This window comes from Chlorocebus sabaeus, chromosome 16 (assembly GCF_047675955.1).
Source record: "Chlorocebus sabaeus isolate Y175 chromosome 16, mChlSab1.0.hap1, whole genome shotgun sequence".
Lineage (NCBI taxonomy): Eukaryota > Metazoa > Chordata > Mammalia > Primates > Cercopithecidae > Chlorocebus > Chlorocebus sabaeus.
Genome location: NC_132919.1, coordinates 3,693,854 through 3,717,721, shown reverse-complemented (window position 1 = coordinate 3,717,721; position 23,868 = coordinate 3,693,854). Strand labels below are relative to the sequence as shown.

The 23,868-nt window shown below is 46.3% G+C and overlaps 1 protein-coding gene across 4 annotated transcripts in view; it reads left to right on the top strand.

Moving 5' to 3' along the window:
- The first annotated feature begins 4,459 nt into the window (after positions 1-4,459).
- The window catches only part of NCBP3 (nuclear cap binding subunit 3), a 43,300-nt gene continuing 23,891 nt past the window's right edge, over positions 4,460-23,868 (top strand). For all 4 annotated transcript variants that reach the window (XR_005236756.2, XR_005236755.2, XR_012088723.1 and 1 more), the window contains exons 1-5: positions 4,460-4,680; positions 7,608-7,673; positions 11,343-11,448; positions 20,452-20,577; positions 23,732-23,860. Coding sequence is in view for 1 of the 4 variants with exons in the window: in XM_037987455.2 (XP_037843383.1) it covers positions 4,498-4,680; positions 7,608-7,673; positions 11,343-11,448; positions 20,452-20,577; positions 23,732-23,860 (610 nt within the window). In the remaining 3 variants the exon portion in view is untranslated. The remainder of the gene's footprint in view (positions 4,681-7,607; positions 7,674-11,342; positions 11,449-20,451; positions 20,578-23,731; positions 23,861-23,868) is intronic.

Sequence of the window (23,868 nt, the reverse complement as noted above, 5' to 3'; positions counted from 1 at the left end):
GGGCCGGGCGTGCTGGTTCACAGCTATCATCCCAGCACTTTGGGAGGCCAAGGCAGGACGACTTCTTGAGCCCAGGAGTTCAAGACCAGCCTGGGCAACATGGTGAAACCCCATCTCTACTAAAAATACAAAAATTAGCCGGGCGTGGTGGCGGGTGCCTGTAGTCCCAGCTGCTGGGGAGGCTGAGGCAGGAGACTCGCTTGAACCTGGGAGGCAGAGGTTTCAGTGAGTCGAGATCACGCCATTGCACTCCAGCCTGGGTGACAGAATGAGACTCTGTCTCAATAAATGAATGAATGAATGAATGAATGAATGAATAAATAAATAAATAAATAAAAAATAGAGGGAGTGACCAATTTCTTTCTTTCTTTCTTTCTTTTTTTTTTTTTTTTTGAGATGGAGTCTCACTGTGTTGCCCAGGCTGGAGTGCAGTGGCGTCATCTCAGCTCACTGCAAGCTCCACCTCCTGGGTTCACACCATTCTCCTGCCTCAGCCTCCTGAGTAGCTGGGACTATAGGTGCCTGCCACCACACCCGGCTAATTTTTTGTACTTTTAGTACAGACAGGGTTTCACCGTGGTCTCGATCTCCTGACCTCGTGATCCTCCCACCTCGGCCTCCCAAAGTGCTGGGATTACAGGTGTGAGCCACCGCACCTGGCCAGAGTGACCAGTTTCAATGAAAGAAATCACAGAAAAGGAACCTTTTAGAAGATCCTGTTAATATCCTCCCTGCCCTCTAGCCTACCCTTCATAAACTTCTCCCAAGAGTTGTGTACACTGCCTCAAATCTCCCCACTAATGCGCCTTCCCCTTCATTGACTCTGCTCTCTTCAAAGTCACCAATGGCCAACAAACCTCTAGACCCAAACCAAGTTCCATCGTGAACTTATGGCTGAATAAGACACTTGCTCACTCCCTTCTTAAAACTCTCTCTCTGGTCTGTCCCGATGTCCTGTTCTCCTGATTTTCTCTGTTAATTAAAAATTATTTCTGGGTGTGGTGGCTCAGGCCTGTAATCCCAGCACTTCGGGAGACTGAGACAGGTGGATCATGAGGTCAGTAGTTCAAGACCAGCCTGGCCAAGAGGTGAAAACCCGTCTCTACTAAAAATACAGAATCACCTGGCATGGTGGCACATGCCTGTAATCCCAGCTACTCAGGAGGCTGAGGCAGAGAGTTGCTTAAAACTCTGGAGGCGGAGGCTGCAGTGAGCCAAGATCATGCCACTGCACTCCAGCCTGGGCAACAAAGTGAGACTCCAGCTAAAAAAAATATGTATCCAGGCTTTGGAAATAGGAAAAAGGAAAATGCCCTTTTGGTACTGTGCCAGGTGTTATCTGCCTGGGGAACCATCTGATTCTCTATAGATGTATAGCTTTGTCTGACTTCTTATGCACTATTGATTAGGGTATTTTACAACTGAGAGTAGTGGTTTATAGAAAATTCATAACAAGTGGCCGGGCACGGTGGCTCATGCCTGTAATCCCAGCACTTTGGGAGGCTGAGGTGGGCGGATCACGAGGTCAGGAGATTGAGACCATCCTGGTTAACATGGTGAAACCCTGTCTCTACTAAAAATACAAAAAAAAAAAAAAAAAAAAATTAGCCAGGCGAGGTGGCGGACGCCTGTAGTCCCAGCTACTCGGGAGGCTGAGGCAGGAGAATGGCGTGAACCCAGGAGGCGGAGCTTGTAGTGAGCCGAGGTTGCACCACTGCACTCCAGCCTGGGAGACAGAGTGAGACTCTGTCTCAAAAAAAAAAAGAAAAGGAAATTCATAGCGAGTAAATAATTCCTGTCCGGTAGTAATGCAAATGTTTTCTGTCTGGTGGTAAAGGGAATCCTGGAGATTCTAGTTTCTTGCCTTATAGGACATTAACTTGCCTTGTCGAATTCATCTCAGCATTCCTTTGACTGACCAATTACATATTCATTCAGGTTCCCCTTCGAACTATTCTTCACGTTTCTACCGGCTTCCCCATTTACTAACGACTGTGTAACAGCTTTGACATGTGTTCATTTGACATCTGATTGAGAGTCACGTTTTTTAACTTTTTGAAAATTAGCCTTTACTACCTTCCTAAATTCTCTGTGGCTCCAACTCAGCAGGCAGCACTGCGAGCAGGAAAGGGGGTGGGACACGGTGAGCAAGGTGACCAAAACGAGCAAGGCACAGAGGGCTTTCCTGACAAGTGCTAGGAGCCTTGATGATTGCCCGATGTCCCGGCTTGTCCTGGACTCCTCATGTACCTGCCAGCTGGTGTGCCAGGGCGCTGGGGCCCTTCTGAATGGCACCAAACTGCAACACTGAATCCTCACTGAATTGAGTCCTCAAGCAACAAGGCTCCTCCCCAGCAGGGAGAAGGGCCTGCCCAGCCTTCCTCTCCCATCCCCTAACCCCACAGACCTAGTAATGGTGGGAGCTGTGACTGTCACCTATAGCTGGCCACCCCAGCTACACATTTTGCTCGAAATTACACACACACACACACACACACACACACACACACACATGCATTCTATGTATGCATTCAACCCAATTTTTTAAAATTTATTTTGGAGACAAAGTCTTGCTCTGTCGCCCAGGCTGGAGTGCAGCGGTGCGATGTCAACTCACTGCAAACTCCACCTCCTGGGTTCAAGTGATTCTCCTGCCTCAGCCTCCCAAGTAATGCACGCCACTATGCCCAGCTATGTTTTTTTTTTTTTTTAAGTAGAGATGGGGTTTCACCATGTTAGCCAGGATGGTCTCGATCTCCTGACCTTGTGATCTGCCCGCCTTGGCCTCCCAAAGTGTTGGGATTACGGGCATGAGCCACCATGCCCGGCCTCAACCCGATTTTTAAAACTACTTTGTGTCCCATTCATCAAATAAAACTAGTCCTCTAAAGAGCTATGTCTTGTGTTTATCCTACAATTTAGCCCAAATTTAAGAAAAACTATGATGTAGCCCAAAATTAAGAAAAGCCACCCCTTCTGTTGGACCCTGTATCTACATATAAATTATCACATTTAACCCTCACAACCTCCTTTGGAGGTAGGTAATGGTCCATTTTACTGATGAAGGAACTGAAACTCCGAAGTGCTAAGCAGCTTGCCTAAGGTCACACATGGTGGGTGGGGCAGGGCCAGCCAGCTCGAAACCCAGGTGTGTCCGATGCTGACCATGCTCTTCCTTGGTTTATCATTATTTGCTCCTCCATGGTCAGCGCTGGTAGGGCCTCAGAGACTGTAGGGTCTCACCTATGCCCTCCTCAGATGCGAAAACAGACCCAAAAACCTGTCCAAAGCTACCCAGGGAGGAAGATGCAAAATCAGGACTCAGGCCAGGCGCAGCGGCTCACACCTGTAATCCCAGGACTTTGGGAGGCCGAGGCGGGTGGATGGCTTGAGGTTAGGAGTTCGAGATCAGCTTAGCTAACATGGTGAAAGTCTGTCTCTACAAAAAATAAGAAAGAGAAAGAAAGAAAGAAAAAGAAAGAAAGAAAGAAAAGAAAGAAAAGAGAGGAAGGAAGGAAGAAAAAGAGAAATGAAGAAAAGAAAGAAGAAAGGAAAGAAGGAAGGAAGGAAGGAAGGAAGGAAGAAAGAAAGAAAGAAAGAAAGAAAGAAAGAAAGAAAGAAAGAAAGAAAGAAAGAAAGAAAGAGAGAAAGAAAGAAAGAAAGAAAATCAGTACTCAGAACCTAACAGCTGATCAGTGACACCCTCGGGACGCCTAGACAACCCCTCTCCCCCACTAGGCTAGAAGTATCCGCAGGAAACCACGCTCACAGGTCTACAGTGGATGGCACCCTCAGGAGTCAGGAAATCAGTGTCCAAGTTCTGGCCTTTGGGCAGGTCCCTCCCTCTTGGAGTCTCAAATTTTGTGTATGTAACATGGGCCAATTTTGGGGAGACTTTTAAGAGACAAAGGCAGGCAAGGCAAGTAACTTTATAAACCTATAGATTGCCCAGAGGTGATATATCAAGGCTCATTGTAAACTCTGGAAGACTTAGATCCAGTTTTTATCCCTTAAATGGCGTCACCTCGGGTCAATTTCTATACCTCAGTTTCCTCATATATGAAATAGGGGTCATAATAGGATCTACTTCCTAGAGTTGTTCTAAGGGTTCGAGCGCTTGGAAGTGTCTGGCCCATAGTGATCGCTCAGTAAAGTTGGCTTTTAGTACAGGTTTAGCCTCAAGGCGTAGCTACATTGTAACCCTTGACTACCCGGGTCTCCTCCAAGCTCCGTCGCTCCCGCAGGCCCCGCCCCCGTCCCCGCTCAGTCCCCGCCCCCGTCCCCGCTCAGTCCCGCCTTCTCCTCCCCAGGTCCCGCCCGCGCAGCCCGCCCCGGGTTCCTCCCGCCACCAGGGGGCGGCGGCGCTGAGGGCGGCCTTCTGGCCGAAGCCGGCGACGCTCTAGGTAACTGCGGCGGCTCCTCTGTGGCCAGTGGCAGCGGCGCTCTAGCCGGCGGCCGTAAGGGGCGGGCTCTCGGTGGTGCGGCCGGCAGGCAGCTATGGCGGCCGTACGGGGCCTGCGGGTGTCGGTGAAGGCGGAGGCCCCGGCGGGGCAAGACCTGGGGCTCCCGTCCCCTGAGGCGGAGTCGGGTGTTGACCGTGGCGAGCCGGAGCCCATGGAGGTGGAGGAGGGCGAGCTGGAAATCGTGCCCGTGCGGCGCTCGCTCAAGGAACTGATCCCGGTACGGGCGGGGGTCGGGGGGCAAGGAGGAGGTCGCGGGGCTAGTCCCAGCGCCGGAGGGGGCCGGAAGGGGCGGTGGCTGGAACCCCAGCCGGGGAAGTCAGGGGAGCCGGGGAGAAGGGAGCCAGCGTCCTGGGGACGGGGGCGCCGGGCTGGAGGAGGGACGCGGAGCGGGAGAAAGGACGCCGGTGCGCCGGAAATGGGTGTTGAGGGGGCTGGAGGGGGTGGCGGAGAGCTGGGAGAGAGTTGAGGACCCCCCTCCGCTGCCCCCTCTGAGCCGTGCTGTGCAAAGGGGTGAGTGGGGAGTGTCTGGAGGGCTGAGATAAAGGGGGAGCCCTGGGCGGGAACAGAACTGGGAGCAGCCCAGAAGGAGCTGTTGGGTGGCGCCAGCAACCAGGTCTCTCCTGTGGGTCTTGCCCCGGAGGAATTTGTATCTGTGAAACATGGCACTCGCTCTTTCTCTTGGGAGGGCTGCACTTGTCAGCAGCGGAAACTCACTGTTTCTGTCGTGACTTCAGAGTCATCTTGCGCCGCCCCCCCACCCCCACCCCGCAGCTCCACTGGCACCTACACCGTCACCCCAGCATCTCACTCTTAATGAAAGCAAATTAGCAAACGATCAATAGACGCCCTTGATCCCTCATTTACCGCGCTGGGGATGGTGAGGTGTTTTGCTTGTGACTTGGTGGCTGTAGATCCAGTTCTTAGAGCTGGTTTCAGGCCTGGATGACTCCTCTTAATTTCTAACCTAATATGAACTACTTTTCACCACATGTCAACATATTTAGACTGAAGTTATGGAGAAAGGGTAAGGTATGATCGCTAGAGATGGCAAACGTTATTGATTATGATTAACAACAGCTAATATATTAGCATTTACCATTCACTACATTGTGTCACTTAAATATACTGGCCATGCACACCTTTAGTGCTAGCTATTCAGGATTGTCTAAGTTCCAGACCAGCCTCAGGAATATAGCAACACCCCTTCGAGGTCCCTCCTTTCCCCTCTCCCCATCTCAAAAACAAAACAAAACCAAAATAAATAAGTATCACTGCAGTTGTGAAGTAGGTGTTATCATCCTTTCAGTCATTCAGTTCAACATGGTTTTTGTTTTGTTTTGAGACGGAGTTTCGCTCTTATTACCCAGGCTGGAGCGCAATGGCACAATCTCAGCTCACCGCAACCTCTGCCTCCCGGGTTCAAGCGATTCTCCTGCCTCAGCCTCCTGAGTAGCTGAGCCCAATGGTGCGATCTCGGCTTACCACAACCTCCACCTCCTGGGTTCAAGTGATTCTCCTGCCTCAGCCTCCCAAGTAGCTGAGATTACGGGGATGTGCCACCATGTCCGGCTAATCTTGTATTTTTAGTAGAGACAGGGTTTCTCCATGTTGGCCAGGCTGGTCTTGAACTCCTGACCTCAGGTGATCCTCCCACCTCTGCCTCCCAGAGTGCTGGGATTACAGGCATGAGCCACCGAGCCTGGCCAACATGTATTTATTGCATCCCCCACTATGTACCAAGACACAGCCCTAGGTGCTTGATCAAGATCAACCTCCCTGCTGGAGTTTATGCTCCATATAAACTCTTAATGACAAAAAGGAGCCAACCTTGTGAAGACTGAAAAGGGGTTCCCCCAGCAGGGGCAATGGCAAGCACAGAAGGTCTGGGGTGGGTCCAGGGTTGTTGCAAAGTTCTGTAGCACTAATGGAAGGGCAGTAAAAGAGGTCAGGAAGGCAGGTAGATACCACGCAGGAAACTGGGACCCAGAGAGGTCAAGGAAACTATACAGTGTCCTGTAATTAGTGACCGTCAGAGCTGAGGCTTCCGTCCTCGCTTGGTTTCCAAATCCCATCCCCTTTGCATTGCACTGTGCTGTATTTGCCTCAGGAATTCTAGTTGAGTCTGGACTTCTGCATTGAGGTGGAGGGTTGTGCTCCACCTGGTGGCTGGGCATGGGGAATTTGTTCGGACTAGGTTGGGGAGCTAAGTGACTGTGCTTCATCTTTTGACATTTTCCACAAAAGCCTTTAGATTTTTCTTTACATGGATACTTTCAGTTGATGGAATCACTTCAGGTTTTGGACAGGCTCTGCTCTTCTTATTGGAGTGGTTGATTGATACCATGGAATCACTGGGATGGGGCTTCTTAATAAAAGGTTGTCACGGGTGGCGAAGGGTTTTGAAAAGAATGACTCTTCAAAAAGAACCAGACTGGCCAGGTGCGGTGGCTCATGCCTGTAATCCCAGCACCTTGGTAGGCTGAGACAGACGGATCACCTGAGGTCAGGAGTTTGAGACCAGCCGGCCAACATGGTGAAACCTCGTCTCTACTAAAAATACAAAAATTAGCTGGCCATGGTGGCACATGCCTGTAATCCCAGCTACTCAGGAGGCTGAGACAGGAGAATCCCTTGCACCCGGGAGGTGGCGGTTGCAGTGAGCCAAGTTTGCACCACTGTACTCCAGCCTAGGTGATAGAGCAAGACTCCATCTCAAAACACAAACAGATAAACAAGAAGAACCAGACTCTGTGTGGTGGCTCATGCATGTAATCCTAACACTTTGGGAGACTGAGGCAGGAGGACTGCTTTAGCCCAGGAGTTGGAGACCAGCCTGGGAAACATAGGGAGACCCTGTCTCTACAAAAATAAAAAAAAAATGAGCTGAATGTGGTGGCATATGCCTGAGGGCCCAGCTACTGTGGGAAGCTGAGGTGGGAGGATGGCTTGAGCCTGGGGAGTCGAGGCTGCAGTGAGCTGTGATCATTCTACTGCACTCCAGCCTGGTCAACAGAGCGAGACACTGTCACAAAAAAAAAATAATAATAAAAAAATAAAAAAGAAGAACCAGCTGTCAGCCCGACTTTTATCATAGGTTTTCCCTCAATTGCTATTTGAATTTCTCACCCTTCTCCTTTGTGTTAGGACACGAGCAGAAGATACGAAAACAAGGCTGGCAGCTTCATCACTGGAATTGATGTCACCTCCAAGGTAAGACAGGCTATGATTTATTTATTCGCTTGATAAGCAAGTGAACTTAATGAACTTGATCCCTAGGACTTAACAGTAAATATTTCCTCTTTTCTTTTGTTGCTGGATTTAAATTTTCTTTCTAAAAAAAATGGTGTTATTGGCCGGGCACACTGGCTCATGCCTGTAATCCTAGCACTTTGAGAGGCCCAGCAAGTAGGTCATTTAAGACCAGGAGTTCGAGACCAGCCTGGGCAACATAGTGAGACCCGTCTCTACAAAAGATACAGAAATTAGCTGGGTGTGGTAGTGCAGGTCTGTAGTCCCAGCTACTCAGGAGGCTGAGGTGGGAGGATCACTTGAGCCTGCCATGTTGAGACTGCAGTGAGCTGAAATCGTGCGACTGCATTCCAGCATGGACAACAACAAAAAATTTTGTGTTATACAATGATATCTTCATGCATTCTGAAACGGTGCTGGCAGCATTTGTGTGTTCTTACAGCCATGAAAAGATAAAATCACTCTACCTAGATAACTGTGTTGAACCATTTCTAAGAAAATGTCCAGGACTGGGAATGCTTTTTTAAATGGTATTTCCGTTTCTAAAAAAAAATATGTACTGTTTCTACTTGAAATGAAACAAAATATGAAAAGTGCCTGGCACATAGTAGGCACCCCCCCTTTTTTTTCTTTTTCTTTTTTTTTTAGATGGAGTCTCGCTCTGTTGCCCAGGCTGGAGTACACTGGTACGATCTAGGCTCACTGCAACCTCCACCTCCTGGGTTCCAGCGATTCTCCTGCCTCAGCCTCCTGAGTCGTTGGGACTACGGGAGCACACCACCACGCCTGGCTAATTTTTGTAATTTTAGTAGAGATGGGGTTTCACTATATTGGTCAGGCTGGTATCGAATTCCTGACCTCAGGTGATCCACCTGCCTCAGACTCCTGAAGTGCTGGGATTCCAGGCGTGAGCCACCGCGCCCAGCATAGTAGGCCCTTAACAGTCTTTATTCCTCATTAGCTGTAGACCCAGAAAAAGAGGACTTCCTGATTGCCTGGCTGTCTAAAGTCTGAAGCCCAAGTCAAGTGAATTGTTCTTAGTACTTAAGTCTATTGCCTTGTATCTAATGATTGCTATTACCAGATTATCACCTTCATTGTAACACCTCATAGAGTCAAGCCTATTATTTTCCTTATATGTAGTCAATACATGTAAGTTGCTTTAATCAGTGATGTTCCGTTTTAGACCTTTTTTCTGATTTTAATGTGTAACGTTAAGTTTGGAACAGAATTTTGTATTACATTTCTGAATAATAATATATATTGCTGTATTGAATACATAAAAGCAAAAATAAAAATATATTTCATGCCTACCTTTTTATAATGCTTTTTTTGGGTTTTTTTGTTGTTGTTTGTTTGTTTTTGTTTTTGTTTTGAGGCAGAGTCTTATTCTGTCACCTAGGCTGGAGTTCAGGGGTGCGATCTCGGCTTACTGCAACCTGTGCCTCCTGGATTCAATTGATCCTTCTGCCTCAGCCTCCCAGGTAGTTGGGCACTGCAGGTGGATGCCATCATGCCCAACTAACGTTTTTATGGTTTATCTGTGTCTCTGTGTGTTTCTGATTACTTAAAGGCCAAAAACAAAACAAAACAAAAAACAAGAAAGAGAATTGGTCATCTTTTAGACAAGAAAAGAGAATAAAGTGAAAATATTTTCTTACTGTGATTTAAAAAGTAAACTATTCTTAATCTTACACCATTTGCCATTATATGAAACAGGTATATGGGAAAAGGGTGGTAGTCTCAGAGTTAGTACTTTGTTTCTAAAGGAAGGTAAATTATTGTTTGTACTAGGAAGACTTCAGTGAAGAAAATGAGCATAGCGGCCAGGCGCGGTGGCTCAAGCCTGTAATCCCAGCACTTTGGGAGGCCGAGACGGGCGGATCATGAGGTCAGGAGATCGAGACCATCCTGGCTAACACGGCGAAACCCCGTCTCTACTAAAAAATACAAAAAATTAGCCGGGCGAGGTGGCCGGGCGCCTGTAGTCCCAGCTACTCGGGAGGCTGAGGCAGGAGAATGGCGTAAACCCGGGAGGCGGAGCTTGCAGTGAGCTGAGATCCGGCCACTGCACTCCAGCCTGGGCGACAGAGCGAGACTCTGTCTCAAAAAAAAAAAAAAAATGAGCATAGCTATTGGGAAATAACGGAACTTACAATTTTACCAATCCCCACAAGCTCTTTATATAGTCAGACCTTCAATTAGTGTGGTGAAGTCAATATACAATTAATGAAGGGGCCTGGGCACCGTGGCTCACATCTGTTTTCCCAACACTTTGGGAGGCTGAGGCAGGCAGATCATGAGGTCAAGAGATCAAGACTATCCTGGCCAACATGGCGAAACCCTGTCTCTACTAAAAATACAAAAATTAGCTGAATGTGGTGGCGGGCGCCTGTAGTCACAGCTACTCAGGAGGCTGAGGCAGGAGAATCTCTTGAACCCGGGACCTGGAGGTTGCAGTGAGCCGAGATCGCGCCACTGCACTCTAGCCTGGCGACGGAGTGAGACTCCGTCTCAAAAACAAAAACAAACAAAACCAGTTAGTGAAGGGTTCCTAAGAGCCATCAGAAACCCACCTTTGGACCTGGGTTTATTTTAGCTCTTAGAAGAAACTTACAAAGGTGATTATTTTTTCAGTGAAGTGTCAATGGTTCTTACCACTTAAAGATGAAAACTGGTGATTCCATGGCCACAAGGCTGGAAGGGGAGAGAGTTTCTTTGCTTCAGTGTTGTTTTGTTTTGTTTTGTTTTTTTTTTTTTTGAGACGGAGTCTTGCTCTGTCGCCCAGGCTGGAGTGCAGTGGCGCGATCTCGGCTCACTGCAATCTCCGCCTCCTGGGTTCACGCTATTCTCCTGCCTCAGCCTCCTGAGTAGCTGGGACTACAGGCGCCCGCCACCACGCCCGGCTAATTTTTTGTATTTTTGTGTTTTTGTATTTTTAGTTTCACCGTGGTCTCGATCTCTTGACCTTGTGATCCGCCCTCCTCGGCCTCCCAAAGTGCTGGGATTATAGGCGTGAGCCACCGCGCCCAGCTCAGTGTTGTTTTTAAACAGACTAGCTTTAGGGAGTGGACTGCTCAGGCAGATACAATGTGGAAGAACGTGACAGGTGTGACTGCCGTTGCCCACAGACAATGTGAAATGGTTGCAGGTGGGCTCCTAGAAATAGCACTGGAATCAGATCTGCTCACTTACTAGCTGAAGTATCTCCAGCAAATCTTTTTGCTTTTTTGTGCCTCCATTTCTGCCCCTGGAAAATGGGGATGTTGAAATTGTTTAGTTGTAATTTGTTGGCATAATTGATAATAACAAATGAAGTGTCATATAGCTTCATAAACTGTAAAGGACTGTTCATTCAGTGAGCAGATGCTTACTGAGTTCCTACTATTTCCCAGGCACAGTGACGGGGCTATGTTAGGTTGGAGATGCTTGCAAATTACAACAATATTAACATATTCCCTCCCAGTCATTGAGTGTGACTGTCCAGGTCTCTGCAACAGTTTTTCAAGGTGTAGTGTTGCTTATTTCTTCTTATTTATTTCAGGTTTGTCACTGACGCATCATGATGCATTCGTGATATAATTTGCCTTCTCCATATTTTACTACTTTCACTTTTTCTGTACTTTCTAGGAAGCAATTGAAAAGAAAGAGCAGCGAGCCAAGCGCTTCCATTTTCGATCAGAAGTAAATCTTGCCCAAAGAAATGTAGCCTTGGACCGAGACATGATGAAGAAAGGTACAGGGTGTTTTGGGGGAAATTTGTCCACATATCCCCAGAGAGCGACTTTTCCCTGCCATCGCCTCATGCTTCTGCCTTGCCTTGCATGTCCACTTCTTATCCAAACACTCCTGTGAGAAGGGACCTGTGAAGTCTCCATTTCTGAGGTCACCTGTTTAAAGTTCAGATGCTGTCAGCTGGCTCAGATGTTAGAGCTGGGGAATAAAGAGATTGTCTTTTCTGAGGGGGCCCAGAAAAAGTTACCAGTTAGTGGCAGAGCTGAGATTTGAACCTGTGCTTCTAAGGACCCTTACTCATTTTCTGCTTTTATCATCAAGGTGTTAACTTTTGTTTGCATTTAAATGTAGTGAAAGTGTATCACAGTGAGACCTTCTTTTCGGGGAGTTAGAGCAATGTTGAGATTGGTGGGGAAAAGCCATTAACACTTTTATCGATAATCTGAATCTGTTGGCCAGGCGTAGTGTCTCATGCCTGTAATCCCAGCACTTTGGGAGGCCAAGGCAGGTGGATCTCTTGAGGTAAGGAGTTTGAGACCAACCTGGCCAACATGGTGAAGCCCCGTCTCTACTAGAAATAAACAAAAATTAGCCTGGCGTGGTGGCAGGTGCTTGTAATCCCAGCTACTCGGGAGGCTGAGGTGCAAGAATCGCTTGAACCTGGGAGCCGGAGGTTGCAGTGATCCGAGATTGTGCCACTGCACTCCAGCCTGGGCAACAGAGCAAGACTCTGTCTTTAAAAAAAAAAAAAAAAATTCTGAATCTGTTGATAGTCTGAATATCTGACATATATAAACCTCTTAATAACATCCTATTGTCAGAGAAAGCTAAACTAATCCTGCCCGGAGTTTTAAGCCTGCCCTTACCGTTGGACTTGTGATTTGATTTGATCTTTGTTTTGTTGGGATATTTTGCTCCCTAGAACTCACCCTGAGTTATCATATATAGTAATCTGCCACAGTTTTCTAAAGCAATTTATAAACAAAAGGAAAAATTACTACTTTTTTAGTGAGTCTATGTTCTTATTTATTATTCTACTCTAATATAAATCCATGAATGCAGAAGTCTTCCCTGTGTGGTATTTGCAAATTTGGGTGTTCATAAAGGGTTTAGTAGGCAGCCTTCTGAAGGCATGTTAAAGGCCTGTGCTGTATTGTATGAGCTTCTCTAGTCTTGTTTGGTTGATAAAAGCAAAAGCTCTGTAAATACATTGAATGAATGAAAGAATAGCTGCTATTTGTTGTGAACTTGCTTTTTCACCAGACTCCGTTAAGCGCATTACATATTTCTTTTTTGTTGCTCACAACAATTCTATGAGGAATATATTTTTATCCCTATTTTATAAAGGAGGAAGCAGCCTCAAAGAAGTTTAATAAATTGCCCAGGGTCATGTAGCTAGTAAAGGTGGAGTTAGGATTCACACCCGGTTTCTTTGACTCTAAAGCCTTGCTTTTAACTCCTTTGCTCTGTTGCTGTGTAATGTAGGATATGGTGCTGTCGACTGAAATTGCGTCCCTCCTCAGTCCGTCCTAATGGGCGCAGCAGTGTGGATGCAGAGCTGAACTCTGGAAGCTGCTTCACTCTTTATCCTGCATGACCAGTTCAAGTCAGAAATACGACCTTGCTTCCCTCGTGGGCGGGGGTTTCTGTTTGAGGAGAAGTCCTGTGGAGGCCAGGGACAGTGGTGAGGCTTGACATTCATGTGCCTGTACATCCGGGCGCGAGCGTCCCCGGGAGTCTCTGACAACTCTACCTCGAGGCATCATAGCTTTATCACACCGTCGACTTCTGGTCCCGAGAGCATTCCTTGAGGCGCCTTGCCTCTGATACGGCTCATGCCTTTCACTCTGCATGTTTGCCCTTCCTTGTCCCGTGCCTTATCTCTGCTCAGGTGTCACTTCCCCCATGGAGCATCTCTGCTCACCCACTTGAAATGCTTTCTCACTTTTGTTGGAGCTCTTTAGGGTGCGAAAGCCTCCTAGAATCTAGTCTCAGTTCCTTTGTGACTGAGGACAAGTTCTTGAGCCTTGTTAGTTTCAGTCTCCTTGTCTGTGAAATGAAAATACGATACTTACCTTAATAGGATCACTTTTGGGGTTAACTTTTAATATAAAAAAAATTTTTTTAAATACAACTCCAATCTCACGGTTCTAAAGATACTCCTAAAACAGGCAGTAAGGTCAGCCGTGGGATATCAGCTGGGGAAGCTTGCTTATTTCAATCCATTCTTTGTCCAGGAAGCAGCATGGCCTAGGATAGTGTTCCTGAGCCCTGGGAAACCCTGCTGCCCATCTCAGACCACTTTACATTAGTTGGGGTTGGATAGGTCCCAGGGAGAGTTACTGGTTTTCTTTTATTTTATTTTCTTTTTTTTTTTTTGAGACAGAGTCTTGCTCTGTCGCCCAGGCTGGAGTGCAGTGGTGTGATCTCGGCTCACTGCAAGCTCCGCCTCCTGGGTTCAAGCGGTTCTCCTGCCCCAGTCTCACAAGCAGCTGGGACTACAGGCGCGTACCATCACACCAGCTAATTTTTTGTATTTTTTAGTAGAGACAGGGTTTCGCCATGTTAGCCAGGATGGTCTCAATCTCCTGACCTTGTGATCCACCCACCTTGGCCTCCCAAAGTGTTGGGATTACAGGTGTGAGCCACTGTGCCCAGCCTTTTTTTTTCCCCCTCTCTTTGTCACCAAGGCTGGAGTGCGATGGCACGATCTCGTCTCACTGCAACCTCTGCCGCCCAGGTTCAAACAATTCTCCTGCTTCAGCCTCCTGAGTAGCTAGGATTACAGGCACCTACCACCATGCCCAGCTAATTTTTGTAGTTTTAGTAGAGACGGGGTTTCACCATCTTGGCCAGGCTGGTCTTGAACTCCTGATCTTGTGATCCACTCACCCTGGCCTCCCAAAGTGCTAGGATTACAGGTGTGAGCCATCGCACCTGACCAATAGTTATTCTTTTTATATCTTCTCAGGTAGTTGTTGTTTTTTTGTTTGTTTGTTTGTTTGAGAAGGAGTCTCGCTCTGTCCACCAGACTGGAGTGCAGTGGTGTAATCTCGGCTCACTGCAACCTCCGCCTCCTGGGTTCAAATGATTCTCCTGCCTCAGCTTCCTCAGTAGCTAGGATTACAGGTGCCTGCCACCATGGCCAGCCAATTTTTATATTTTTATTAGAGGTGGGGTTTCACCATGTTGACCAGGCAGGTCTTGAACTCCTGACCTCGTGATCCACCCGCCCCAGCCTCCCAAAGTGCTGGGAGTACAGGTGTGAGCCACCATGCCTGGCCAATGACAGGAATTCTTATAGGGCTGCTGGGGACTGTAACAAAATGTTCCAGTTCATAGAGTGGCGCTTGGCACACAGCAGGTACCTAGTTAATGTTAGTTCTCATCATCTGGTGTTCTCCATCTTCCCAGCCATCACTGAAGTGACCTAGCTTCTTGGGAGAGTGAGGAAATTGGAATAAGTATGTTGACTCCTGCATCCACACTAGTTGTCAAGTTCAAGTTATTTGTTATTAATACCAACAGCAATAATAAAAGATAACATTTGTTAAGTGCTTACTATATGCCAGTCACGCTGCTATGTGATTAACTTACCCTTTCAACAGCCCTGTAAGGAGAAGGTGTTTATTATTTCCATTTCACCGAGGAGAAAAGTAAGGTGCTAAGAGGTTGGGAAACTTGCTTGTGGTCCCACAGCTAAGTAAGTAGCAAGGCTGAGGTTCAAAGGCTGATGGGACTGAAACCTGTGTTCCTAACTGCTCTGCCAGCATTCAGACAGTTTGGGATGCGGTACACTAGACTTTTCTGCATCAAGAGTGACTTGCTATGTTTGAATGATTCAGTGTAAAACAGCTTTGGTCTCTTTATGCCCAAGATTCAAGCTTTCATGGGTGGAAGAGACCTCGGAGGTCATCTAGGTTAATCTTCTGCCCAGCCCTGCAGGCCTTTTGGCAAACTTCCTAATGGTCTTTTGGCCGCTGCCTGAATGTTTCTTAAGTGATGGCGTGAGAACTACTTATGAGGCAGACAACTTTATTTTTGGATCCTTACTTGTGTTGAGCATTGCCTTCTAGTAATTTCTGTCTGTTAGTTACTGTGTGACTGTGAAGTCCTTTCATCCAGTAGTCCTTCAGGTGGCGGAGGCACAGGCTTGCTGCGCATTCGCTCAGCTTTGCTTCATGTGTCGTGACTTTCTAGTCTGCCTTTTCTAAACACTTTGCAGTTTCTATTGTTCTTCCTGAGGCGAGATACACGTTCCAGTTATGGTTGGATTCACAGAGAGAATGGCAGGACTGTCACTCACCGTTGTCTCTGCCTCCGCCATTTCAGTGTTTGCTCTCACCCTGTATGCAGCCAGAGCACTTAGGTCTTTTCCCCAGGAATGGTGCCCATCAGAGCAGGCTCTCTCATCATGTACTTGAGGCACTTTTTAAAAAATTACTTTTAAATGTATTCCTATTAAATTACATCCTGTTGATTTCAAACCTCTGCTTTCAGTCTGTTGAGTGAATTTTCATCGTAACTCCACCTTTCAGCTCCTGGCTCTACTCCTCAGCTTCTTGCTCTCCATTGTGTACACATGGCTTCTGTTTCTTCATCCAGTGATTGAAGGGTGGGCAGTGTCTTCCAGTATCATAAGTCTTATTCTATTACCATAAGGCCCACAGTTCATTTTACTGTCATGAGGAACTGGATTACATGCCTTAATGAACTTGAAATAGAGCCCCATCTGTGTATTTTCTGAATTTCTTGACCTGGTAATCCTATCAAAAAAGAAATGAGGTTAGTGTGGCTTTTTTTGTTTCATCCACAGGCTTGGAGCTTGCTCCTTACGGAACTGCCGTCATTTCCTGTGGGAAAGATTTGGTTATTTATTTATTTATTTTTTAGAGATGGGATCTCACTGTGTTGCCCAGGGTGGTCTTGAACTTCTGGATTCAAGTGATCCTCCCGCTTCAGCCTCCCAAAGTACTGGGATTGCAGGCATGAGCTACCGCACCTGGCTTAAGACTTGGTTTTTAAAGGGATCGTAGATTCTAATAAGCTTTTTTGTAAAAAAAAAAATTTTTCAGAGACTGACAGTGAGGTTTTCAATCTCAGATTTGGGAATTTTTCCTTTTTTTTTTTTTTTTTTTTGTGAAAATCTGCACAGGATTAATCCTTCTCACAGTTTTAAGGTACTTCCCTGCTACTTTTTAGAGATTATTACCTAATTCTGAAATCATAGCTGTGTGTTTGAGTTAGTACTTGGGATATAATTCTAGACTAGAAGATTTAAATCTAAATTCTTATGCTCTTGTCACCTAACTTGAGTTTTGACTGTTCTTTAATGATAGTTGTTAGTAGAATAGCAAAATAGGTCAACAGTTCTGCATTTTTTTTTGTTTTGTTTTGTTTTTGCATCATCTTCCCAAAGCAGATTTTGCTATGAACACTTACAAAAAAAAGCTGTCAGCATTTTTTTTTTTTTTTTTTTTTAGACAGAGTTTCGCTCTTGTTGCCCAGGCTGGAGTGCAATGGCGTGATAGGCTTACTGCAACCTCTGCCTCCCGGGTTCAAGCGATTCTCCTGCCTCAGCCTCCCAAGTAACTGGGATTACAGGCATGAGCCACCACGCCTGGTTAATTTTATATTTTTAGTAGAGACGCGGTTTCTCCATGTTGGTCAGGCTGGTCTTGAACTCCCGACCTCAGGTGATCTGCCCACCTCGACCTTCCAAAGTGTTGGGATTCCAGGCGTGAGCCACCGTGCCCAGCCTGCTGTCGGCATTTCTGATGAGCCTGTTCGCTCTGGATTCTAATCTTTTCTTCATTAGCTCTTTCACAAACAGTTCATGCTCACCAAAGAAAATGTGGAACATAGAACAGGAGGAAAAGTTGCTCACAGTCTGCCATCCAAACCCAGTGGTCGCCAATATTCTGTGTGTTTCCTTCTAATCCCTTCTGGGCGTGAACTTCTGTTTTTCTCCTCTGTAGCCACATTGCTTTCTTTCGTTCCCTGGACAGTCCATGGTCAGCATTTCCATGTTACTGTATAGCCTGGCATTAGTCGTTCCGATCGTGCCATTCTCATCGTAATCTGTCTCTCTCCTACGTGTGTGCTTTGGCAAGTTGTGCTCACCTGAAATTCGCTACCTTCTCTTTTCCAGGGAACCCCAGGAAATCGTTGTTAGTGCCTGGCAGTGCAATAGTGAACAGAGGCCTAACTGTGGATAAGATTGATTGAGTCCAAGGGCCTTCTCGGTGCTTGGAATTAAAAGCCATGACTTTGGAACAAAAAGAGCCTAAGGGAAGTAAAGAGATGGTTTCCGAGAAGGCAGCAGAAAGCAAGGAGAGCCCCGAGTGATGATAGAGGAAACAGACTGAGGATTAGGGAGAAAACATTAGGGAGACTTGTTGATCTGACAAAAAAAATTAATTTTAAATGAGACTAGCATAGAAAACAAAGACCAAAAAAACGACAAAAATAATTGCCATGGGCATCATAACATTACAACATTAAAAAAACCTACAGGTGAAGAAATACCTTAAAAGCAAACAGGAAAGAGTGTGAGGAACAAAATTTCTGGCCTCAGATGTCTGTTTTTTTAAAAAAATAGAGAAGGTCTCACTGTGTTGCCCAGGCTGGTCTCCAACTCTTGGGTTCAAGCAATCCTCTCATCTTGGCCTCCCGAGGTGCCGGGGTTACGGGCACGAGCCCCTGCACCCAGCCTCACACGTCTATTTTAAGTTAGAGAAAGTCGTACACATCAAAACTTGGGCAGTGGATAATCCTGTTCAAAAGAAGCAGGTAAAGATACAAAGAAAAAAAAAAAAAAGGCCGGGCGCGGTGGCTCAAGCCTGTAATCCCAGCACTTTGGGAGGCCGAGACGGGCGGATCACGAGGTCAGGAGATCGAGACCATCCTGGCTAATACGGTGAAACCCCGTCTCTACTAAAAAAAAATACAAAAAACTAGCCGGGCGAGGTGGCGGGTGCCTGTAGTCCCAGCTACTCGGGAGGCTGAGGCAGGAGAATGGAGTAAATCCGGGAGACGGAGCTTGCAGTGAGCTGAGATCTGGCCACTGCACTCCAGCCTGGGCGACAGAGCGAGACTCTGCCTAAAAAAAAAAAAAAAAAAAAGAGAGAGAGAGAGAGAGAGGCAGGCGCTGGGTGCAGTGGTGCACGCCTGTGATCCCGCACTGTGGAAGACCGAGACAGACGGATCACTGGAGGTCAGGAATTCAAGACCAGCCTGGGCAACATGGTGAAACCCCATCTCTGCAAAAAATAAAAAAATTAGCTGAGCATGGTGGTTTTTTCCTTTGGAAAAGGTCTTACTCTGTTGCCCAGGCTGGAGTGCGGTTGTGCGATCATGGCTCATTGCAGCCTCAACCTCCTGGGCTCAAGCAATCCCACCTCAGCCTCCTGAGTACCTGGGACTGTAGCTGTACACCACCACACTCAGCTAATTTTTAAATTTTTGGTAGAGATAGGGTCTCCCGGTGTTACCCAGTGAGCCCGGTGTTACCCAGGCTGGCCTCTCGAACTCCTGGGCTCAAGCAGTCCTCCCACCTCAGCCTCCCAAAGTGCTGGGATTATAAGCATGAGCCACGATGCCCACCTGGATTCATAAATCTTCACGGTATCTTTATCTTTTTAAATCTGGGCTGTCAGGAAAGTACTCAACTGAGTTACTCTGGCCACACTTACATGGGCTCCTGTTAAACGCATCTCTTAACTCTTTGAGATTTAAAATTATTATGTGTTTAAAATTGTTAAACACATTTTTTTATTTGTAAAATGTTTTTGTTTTAAATAGTAGTAGTAGCATATATCTGCAGAAGAAGGATGGGAGAAAAAATTTTTTAATTTTGTTACTGGCATGTAAAAACATGCTTGGGAGTAACAGACATTAAATTCTTTTTTTAAATTTTATTTTATTATTATTTTTTTGAGACGGAGTCTTGCTCTGTCGCCCAGGCTGGAGTGTAGTGGCGCGATCTCGGCTCACTGCAAGCTCTATCTCTTGGGTTCACGCCATTCTCCTGCCTCAGCCTCATGAATAGCTGGGACTACAGGCACCCGCCACCTCGCCCGGCTAGTTTTTTTATATTTTTAGTAGAGACGGAGTTTCACCGTGTTAGCCAGGATGGTCTCGATCTCCTGACCTCGTGATCCGCCCATCTCGGCCTCGCAAAGTGCTGGGATTACAGGCTTGAGCCACCGCGCCTGGCCAGAATTACGTTTTTAATAGACCCTTCCAGTTTGCCCTTCAAAGTGACGATGCCCACCAGCAGGGGAAGTAACTCTTTCCCCTACTTACTGCCAACATTTCACACTAAAATATGTAAGATATCTTGATTCAAGTACCAGAGACGTGGGAAAAATGAGATGTAAAATCTGGTCGGTGAAAACTGCTATCCTCTTGTTTTCATGTGCATGTTAATAATCGGTAGTGAGGTCAGCCCATCTCCTCACATGGTTATTGGCCTTTTGTATTTCCTTTTATGTAAATTGCTTACTCATGTCCTTTGCCCATTTTTATTTTGGGTTGTCTTTTTTTTCTTAATTGACTTGTAGGATCTTTAGTTTCATGCTTTGACATAGTCATGGGCAGCATCTTTCAGAATTGTCTCCACTACTGCACATTTCTCTTCAATATACATTTAAAAATTTTGGAATCAGCCAGTTAGCTTCAACAAATACTGCTGTTGAGCTTGATAGTGCTCTGATTGCTACAGATTAATGTGGGGAGAGGTATCATGTATTTTATCAACACCCTTTGTTTGATCTTTCTGAGCCTGATACACCTGTTCCGAATTAATGCTGTTGTTCAGTGATAAAAATTAAGTTAGTTTACCTTACTGTTATGTCTCGTGCTCTTTTGAAATAATTGTAGTTTCTCTCAGCATGTTTCTTTCTAAACTCGTGTTGTCTGAACTGTTAGGAAGGAGGGCGGATGGGATGTGCAGTTGTGGGAAGGAAAATTCTATCATCTTTTCTGTGTCTTGTCTTTCTAGCAATTCCCAAAGTGAGACTGGAGACAATCTATATTTGCGGAGTAGATGAGATGAGCACCCAAGATGTCTTTTCCTATTTTAAAGAATATCCTCCAGCTCACATCGAATGGTTGGATGATACCTCCTGTAAGTACACCGAGTTTTCTGTGAATATGCTTTTGTTGATGATTTTTCAAGAGGTCCTGCCATCAGAGATGATGAATGATTATGGCTCATACTCCTTGTTTATGCCTAACTTCTACTGTTAGTCCAGGAGAGAAAAACTTGTCGAGCAGTGAAACCCAGCATGCCCTTACCAGTCTGCCAGCCCATACCCCATAGTCTTCCAAGTCAGCTTAGAGGTGGTGGCCAGGGCTCTAGGAGGTGGGTTACTGGCATCTGAATCTGCCGTACTTGAGTGAGGCCCCTTTAACACTCACCTTTTCCCAATAAAGGAGAGGATCCAACTGCATAGACTTGGGGCTGCATTTTCAGAGCCTCGGACTTTGTCATTGCTGCCTTCTGTACTGTTACTCAGAGGGCTGACTCTGCCTGTGTCTCTGACCTAGAGAGAGACCAGAATACACACTCGACAGCGTGTCGTTCTGAATAGACAGAATGACCTAGAGCTAAACACTCTCGTAGACCTCTCCTTTCTGCTTGCCTTGAACTGCGTGTTCTAGAATATCACCTGCTTGCCCTAACCCATGAGCTTTCTTTCCACCTTGTGGGCCAACTGTAATTTTAACTTGTCTGCTTACTGTAAGTCTGACCTGACCTCTTGTTACTGCTTTGCTGGCTTCTTGTCTTGACTCACATCTAGTCTGGCTTTCCTTGCTGCCAGCTGGCTGACCTACTAGGTGGCACCCTGGATAGCAGCCTGGTTTTCTTAGCTGCTCTCTTCGGAAGAGGTCTTCATTGAAGAGAAACATGACTGAGTGAAACATTTTTCTCCTTTTTTCTTTCTGTTTAACTTACACTATCCAAATCAGGAACCGGCAAAGCTTTTTCTTTGAAGGGCTGGAATACAGATATTTGAGGCTTTGTAGGCTTAATGGTCTCTGTCATATGTACTCAGCTCTGCTGTGGTAGCATGAAAGCAACTATAAATCATACGTAAACTAGGAGCCTGGCTGTTTTCCGGTGGAATTTTATTTACACAAACAGGTGGTAGGTCGGGCATGGTGGCTCACTCCTGTAATCCCAGCACTTTGGGAGGATCACTTGAGATCAGGAGTTCAAGACCAGCCTGGTCAACCTGGCAAAACCTCGTCTCTACTAAAAATACAAAAATTAGCCTGATGTGGCGATGCACGCCTATAATCCCAGCTATTCAGGAGGCTGAGGCAGGAGAGTTGCTTGAATCCGGGAGGCAGAGGCAGCAGCGAGCTGAGAAAGTGCCACTGCACTCCAGCCTGGGCAACAGAGTGAGGCTTCATTTCAAAAAAAACAAAAACCCACCAAAAAACAGGTGGTAGATGTGTGTAGTTTATTGTATATTAATCATACCTAAATAAAGCTGGCACAAATATAAATAAACAACAGGTGGTGGGCTAGCTTTTGCTTGAGGGTTATAGTTTACTAACCCTGATCTAAGTCATTCAAACTGTGGCTGAGGCATAGTAGAATTGGAGGGGCTCTCAGAATTACATAGTTCACCTACCTCGTGTTACTTGTCAGAACCTGAGAAACAGAGGAAGGAACATGTTGCCTAAGGCCACGTGGCACATTAGTAACAGAAGTGAGAGCCTCAGACCGTCATTTCCCAAACTGAGATACAGGGGACACAGAAGTTTGAGAAATACTCTTTTAAACAAAGTTAAAGAGGTTTGTTTTCTGTGAGACTTCTCAAAACCCTTTTCTTGCTAAATTATCTTCCTTAAAAGGGCACATTAAATTAGTTGCTGCAAAGCCAACTGGCTGTCATGCCTCCATTCTACATATCCCAGGGATACCTCCGTCACCCACGTTTTCCAGAGGGAAGGGGGAACATCACTTAGCACGTCCTGACAAGGAACAGCAAAGGGCTTCCTGTAGGGGGCGGTAGTGTAAAGGACAATCCAAACTTATTTGACAGTTATCATCAAGAACTGCTAATACTTGAATATTCAGTATTTAACTACCTGTGTTCTGTCCCAAGTAGTTTTAATACACACAACCCTTTTTCATGGAATACTTATTTTGTGGAACCCAGTTTGGAAATGCAACTCTAGGCTAATTTCATCAGAGAGGTTTTACTATCCTTTTCTTTCTTTTCCCTTCCCTTTCCTCTCTCTTTTTCCTTTCCACTTCCTTCTTCCCCCTTCCCCCTTCCCCCTTCCGCTTTCCCCTTTCCCCCTTCCCTTCCCCCTTCCCTTTTCTTCTCTTTTCTTTTTTTTTATTTTCTTGACAGTCTCACTCTGTTGCCCAGGCTGGAGTGCAGTGTCATCATCTTGGCTCACTGGAAGCTCTGCCTCCCAGGTTCATGCCGTTCTGCCTCAGCCTCCCGATTAGCTGGGACCACATGCACCCACCACCACGTCTGGCTAATTTTTTGTATTTTTAGTAGAGATGGGGTTTCACCATGTTAGCTAGGATGGTCTCCATCTCCTGACCTTGTGATCCGCCCGGCTCAGCCTCCCAAAGTGCTTTCTCTCTCTCTCTCTCTCTCTCTCTCTCTCTCTCTCTCTCTCTCTCTCTCTCTCTTTCTCTTTCTCTCTCTCTCTCTTTCTCTTTCTCTTTCTCTTCCTCTCTCTCTCTCTCTTTCTTTCTTTCTCTTTCATCTCTCTCTCTTTCCCTCTCTCCCTCCCTCCCTCCCTCCCTCCCTCCCTCCCTTCTCTCTCTCTCTCTCTCTCTCTCTCTTTCTTTCTTTTTAATTTATTTTTAACTTTTCATTTCTTTCGAGACAAAGTCTCACCCTGTTACCCAGGCTGGAGTACAGTGGTGTGACCTCAGCACACCGCAGCCTCAATATCCTGGGCTCAATCCGTCCTCCCACCTCAGCCTTTCCAGTACCTGGACTACAGGCTCATGCTACCATGCCCAGCTAATTTTTGTATTTTTTGTAGAGACAGGGTGTCACTATGTTGCCCAGGATGATCTCCCTCCAAGTCTCCTGTCTTGGCCTCCCAAAGTACTGAGGTTACAGGCGTGAGTCACTATGCCTGGCCTGTGTTTCTCTTCATTAGTTGGTTTGTATATTTACTGATGGTAATCTGTTGCTAGATGAGGCTGTAGTGATGAATGTGATGCGGAATCTGCTCTCAAGAAGCTTTTACCATTTACAAAGCCATGTAATGTCTTATTTTACATTTTATTTTAGGTAATGTAGTTTGGCTGGATGAAATGACAGCCACTCGAGCACTTATCAATATGAGCTCCCTGCCTGCCCAGGATAAGATAAGAAGCAGGGATGCCAGTGAGGACAAGTCAGCCGAGAAAAGGAAAAAAGGTAACTGA